The following is a 5,046-nucleotide window of genomic DNA, read 5'->3' on the forward strand; positions in this document are numbered from 1 at the left end:
GTCACGGGAAGGGTCCAAGGCCAGGTTGGAGGGGGCTTGGAGCACCCTGGGATAGGAAGGTGTCCCTGCCCTTGGCAGGGGTGGGATGAGATGGGCTTTAAGGCCCCTCCAGCACAAACCATTCTGTGATTCTGTGGTTCCATGAATTCTAATGTGAATTGGCTTAAGCCAATGCAAAGATTTGGGGAATAGGAAAGGGAGCAAACCCTGAAGCTGAAACACATGGTAAGGTATGAAACAAAGCCAGTTCTGAACTGGAGTAACTTTTACAACAGAAAAAACCAAGATAAAGAATCTAAAATAAAATGCCGCCTTAGCAGTTAACCACGGCTCGGCCAGGATTGATGGAGCTTCTCTGGCCACCAGCAGAGTGACATGGTACCTCCATCAACCCAGCCTTCACCTCCTCTGTGGCCTTGAACCAGAAAGGAGGACAAAACTTTATTGCTCTCTGGGCGAATCTATGTTTGGGGAAGTGCTCTTTGGGGAGAAATGGGAAGAAAGCTTTTCCTAGTCTTCCAAATCCCTGTGCCACACCATGACCAAGGTTAAAACCTACTACTCACTGGGCTCCACCTTGGGGAGGCTGTACTGCCACAGGAAGCAGCCGGTCATGGCCACAGACAGCAGGAAGAGGAAGACGACCAAGACGTGGATCCACTTCACCTCCATGGCAGCGAGTTTGAGGAAGCTCTGGCTGCTGGGTGCCTGCTGGGAATGGAAAAGAAATGGGCTCTGAGAGAGAAAACACCTGTGTGTGTCAGCTGTGAGAGAGGCCCCTGTGCTGGAGAATAAAGCTGCTGCAGGGACAGGACTCACCTGCTCTGGTGGAAGTGTCCCTGCCCATGGCAGGGGTGGAATGGGATGGGCTTTAAGGTCTCTTCGACCCGAACTATTCTGGGATTCTGGGATAATTTCAGTACCATTGCTGCACCAGGGCAGGGCAGACCAGCCCATGTTGGGGTAACTGGAACCAGAAATGCCTTCCTGGCTTTCAATGAGCTCTGTGAGCCATAACTCTCCTCTCCTTGGTGTTTCTTGTGGAACATCAACCACTCCTTTTGCCTTCTCCCCTCCCTGCAGGTGAAGCTCATCATCCCAGCCTGGCAGGAGTCTCAGTTACAGCTCTCACTTCCTCCCTTCTCAACCACCATGACTTATTCCTGGATATCTTTCCAGCCCCTTTTTCCAGAGTCCAGCATCTGTTCATGGCAGCCACCAGCCAGACCATCTGAGCAGATCCAGCTTTTCTAGATGAATGATGGAATTATTCACTCTGTGCTGCCCTTACCCTTCTCTGTTGTGCCTGCAAATCCCATTCTATCACGTACCATCTGTAAGCTTGGCATTTACAGATGCCATGTTTTGGGAAACTGGCTGATATTTGAGTGTGTGCAGCTCTCACAACACTGGAGACCATCCAGGTTGGTGAGAGAACCAGATCAATGTTGAAGAAAAACAAGGAACAGATGACAAATGAGGAGGTGCCTGAGCCTGAGCTGTGCTCCTTCACTGCCTGCAGGAGGTCAGGAGGGTGCTTTTGAAAGTTTGGCAATTAATGTTATAAAACATATGGCCTGCCATTTGCATCCAATATGCTCCACATTCCTAAGCTGTTTCAGGTTGTCTGGACTCACTTGTAGGATAGACAGATTGAAATATTCCCTTTAGATTTCCACACAGCCCTTTCCCCCCCTGCTTTTGAGATATGGGATAGTTCATGCAAAAGCTTCTGCAAATCAACTGAGCCTTGTCACTCACAGCCAGGGAATCTGCAGAGCCTCTCCCAGACTTGCACATGACTCTGTGGATCCAGCTGGGTTTCCCAGCCTTCACTGGAACTCTGGGTTGCAGTTCCACTTTCTGCGTAATAGCAGAAATATATCACAATTTTTCCTGAAGCCCTTCAGCCTGGTCGGGTATTCCTACAGGAATTTCTGAAAGCAGCTTATATCAGGTTCTTCCATAACAATTAAAATTCAAGGATGGCTTTAGACTGGGCAGGTGCCTGCAGATCCACTTGCAGCTGAGCCTGCCCGAGCACTCCAGGTCCATATTCCTGCCTGTGATGTGTTTCTAAATAGGGGAATGCCATCCTGACAGCAATCCCATTTTTGTTTGGCTATACCAACCTCCCGCAGGGCCTTAGCAGGCAGGAGATCCCATCACTCAAAGAGAAGCCTGTGCTGAGATCACTTTAATCCCCTTATGCTGGCAGGGCTCGGTGTGTGCTCAAGGATGTCACCTGGGGCTGTTTTCCTGCAGCGAGGAGTGGGACAGGGCCCTCTGCCCTGGAGTGGTCATGGCATGACTTTCTTGGATCTAGTCCCATCTTAACAACATTGACTCCTCCACCAATTTTCAGTTCCTCTGACCCTCCTTCTGCCTCTTTCCTTGCTTCACTGAGAAGCCCTGATTTGCGAGTCCTGAAGAACAAGGTGAGAGGACAAGTATTTTCTGGTGTATTCCTCATCTCATGGACTCCACACTCCCTGGGCCACTAACTGAGCACACAAAGATACGAACTTTGAGCTCATCTTTTAGTCCAAACTCATCCTTCAGTCCAAACTCCCCTTTATTTCTTGTGAATCATGAGTGCTCTGAATGGCTCTTTTTCGTTCTCTGCCCTGTGATGCAGTGGGAATGCAAAGAAACCCTGGCAATACTATGGACTAGAGACATGGATCTCTCCTTTATTGATGGGACACCAGACACCCGAAAGTATGAGAAATATTCATCCACCTGAGGAGATGCTCTACCCTCCAAACTACCTTCCAGGGAAATACCGCTTTCCCCCTGTACTGGGGAGGCTGTCAGGCAAGCAGATGGATAGATCCCTATAAACACTCACACAATTCCCACTCCAGGACCTGTCTGGTCTCACCTTCCTCTGGTTTCCCCTTCACTCTGTGTCTTTGTGACCGTCACTGCTCACAGCACAGACACAGCAAGGCAGGGGGAGGGGGATGCTGAGCACTTAAACACATGCAAATGAATGCAAACACATGCAGGAATGAGTGCACACAGCTTCCCATGGGGAGAGCTTAGCAGTAGGATACATTTTTTCCCCCTGAGCTTTGCAAAATTAGGATGGGGAGAGAAACTGGGGATTCCCCGTGGACCACCCAGGTCACTGTCCTGCCCCACCAGGGTCGCTTGGTCAAGGCGCAGCTCAGCACGGATTAGGGAGAGCCAGAAAGACCCCCAGCCCCTCACGTACCATCTCCAGGAGCTGCCTCAGTCCCAAAGGCTGTTGTCCCTCCTCCAGGCGTGTGGGCACCTCAACAGCCCCATCCTGGCCGGCCTCAGCCCTGGGCAGGGGGGAGCAGGAGCCCTTGGCATCTTCCAAAGGCAGCTCCGTGTCACAGGCAGGTGCTGCTCTGTCACTGGCTGGAGCGGCCGGGTTTATCTCCCCAAAAGTCCTTCTCCAGCTTTATCTCCCCAGGAGTCCTGCTCTGGGTTTCCCCATCCATTTGGCCCATCCAGGCCCTCCACAGAGTGCTGCTGATCTCCCCCAGGAAAGGAGCTTAGAGTGACAGGGACAGGATGGCATTTGCACAGGAAAGTGCCTGAGAGATTGGATGTTAATTCTTCCTAAAGCTTCTGTGCCATGTGTGTGAATCACAGCTGAAACCAGTAGGGCTTCACCATCTATTTATAGCAGCTTCATCTCCTCCTGACATCTGAACAGGAGGCGATTAAGCAGGAGAGGGCCAGTCCCTGAGTGCCTCCAGCCAGCCCCGGGAGCTACTCGAGGGGAGGGGATGTGGGGAGATAAGCTGGGAGCTCAGGCACTCTCTGGGCTTAATCCTGAACAGCCTCCTGGAGTTCCCTCCCAGTGACAGACAAGGGAGTCATTCCCAGCTCCCAGGCTCACAGGACAGAGGTGGAGCTGGGATTTCTTCCCCCTTATCTGCCGCGCACTCTGAAGTGGGAGGTGAAGGAGAGGATCCTTACCCGCAGCTGTAACCCCTCCATGGCTGCTCAGGTGGCTCTTCTCATCCCCTGAGCTGCTGGTCCCCACAAATAAAGGGCTCATGAACCCCTGTGATGAAGAGGAACAAGCAGTTGGTGCAGGCAAAAAGCAGAGAGCAAGGAGGTAACAAAAGCCCGAGTAACGAAGCCCAGCTCAGGTAAGCAGAGCAGCAGGGAGAGACTGGCTTTGGAGATGGGGGTTGGAATGAGGAGATCTTTAAGGTCCTTTCCAACCCAAACTATTCCATGAGATAAAGCACAGTAATCACTCAAGGTAAGTCCTCAGCAACACCTTCCCTCTCTCTGCCTCTGGTCTGGCAGCATCTTGGGTTCACCCCCAAGCTCTGGGACTTCCCATTTCCCTTGACCATCCTCACCTCATCTCCAAACACAAGAAATTGGAGCTTTGAGACCTTCAAGGCTGGCACATTTTCACTGTGGCTCCTCCAAAGGGTCCTTCCAGCCCCCTGCAAGCCTCCTTTGCCTTGTTCCCTCTACACAGCCAACCACACACCCTTAGCCTTGGGAATCACAGCCACAGCCAAGGGACTGCATGACAGGATTGGAAGTGCCAAGATAATGCCACCACCACCATCTTTCCCAGAAAATCTCCCATAAAATCTCCCTCATTCCTCTACCTGGCAGAGGCGATTCAATCCCCAACCCCCCAAAAAGAGCTCTTACCAGCCTTGCTGCTACCTCCGGCTTCCAGCTGAGGAATTTGGGGCTGTCCTGCAGCTGCAGATGTTAAGAGCTTCTGAAGCACTAATCCAGCTGCCAGCCTCTCTGAGCATGGATTAACGGGTCAGGCCTCACTCCTCCACAAGCAGCACAGCATCTGTCCAGGGATGCAGCCAGAGGGAGGATTGCTGGTGATTTCCTGGCTCCAGCAGTACTGCAGAGTGGAAAATGGGGAGCTGGGGTGTGAGTATCCGTAACATGCTGTGAGCTGGACATGCTGATAATGAACCAATGTAATATAATATAATATAATATAATATAATATAATATATAAAGTACATCCTGAATGCTCTCCCAAAGAGGAGGCCATGGTTATGCACCCAGTCACGT

At 51.4% G+C, this 5,046-nt stretch overlaps 1 protein-coding gene across 4 annotated transcripts in view; it reads right to left on the reverse strand.

Moving 5' to 3' along the window:
* LACTBL1 (lactamase beta like 1) overlaps positions 1 to 4,755 on the reverse strand; it is a 17,553-nt gene extending 12,798 nt beyond the window's left edge. The window contains exons 1-3 of one of the 4 annotated variants that reach the window (XM_017735103.1): positions 4,660 to 4,755; positions 3,958 to 4,045; positions 567 to 708 (exon numbers count right to left, since the gene is read on the reverse strand). In XM_017735103.1, the coding sequence (XP_017590592.1) occupies positions 567 to 708; positions 3,958 to 3,978 (163 nt within the window). In that variant the 5' untranslated portion in view covers positions 3,979 to 4,045; positions 4,660 to 4,755. Of the gene's footprint in view, positions 1 to 566; positions 712 to 3,220; positions 3,599 to 3,957; positions 4,046 to 4,659 lie in introns of those variants that run through there. The other 3 variants (XM_017735102.1, XM_008634313.2, XM_017735104.1) reach the window with 3 other exon arrangements.
* Between the last annotated feature and the right edge of the window lie 291 nt (positions 4,756 to 5,046).

The sequence above is a fragment of the Corvus brachyrhynchos genome, unplaced genomic scaffold (assembly GCF_000691975.1).
Source record: "Corvus brachyrhynchos isolate BGI_N302 unplaced genomic scaffold, ASM69197v1 scaffold525, whole genome shotgun sequence".
Taxonomy (NCBI): Eukaryota; Metazoa; Chordata; class Aves; order Passeriformes; family Corvidae; genus Corvus; species Corvus brachyrhynchos.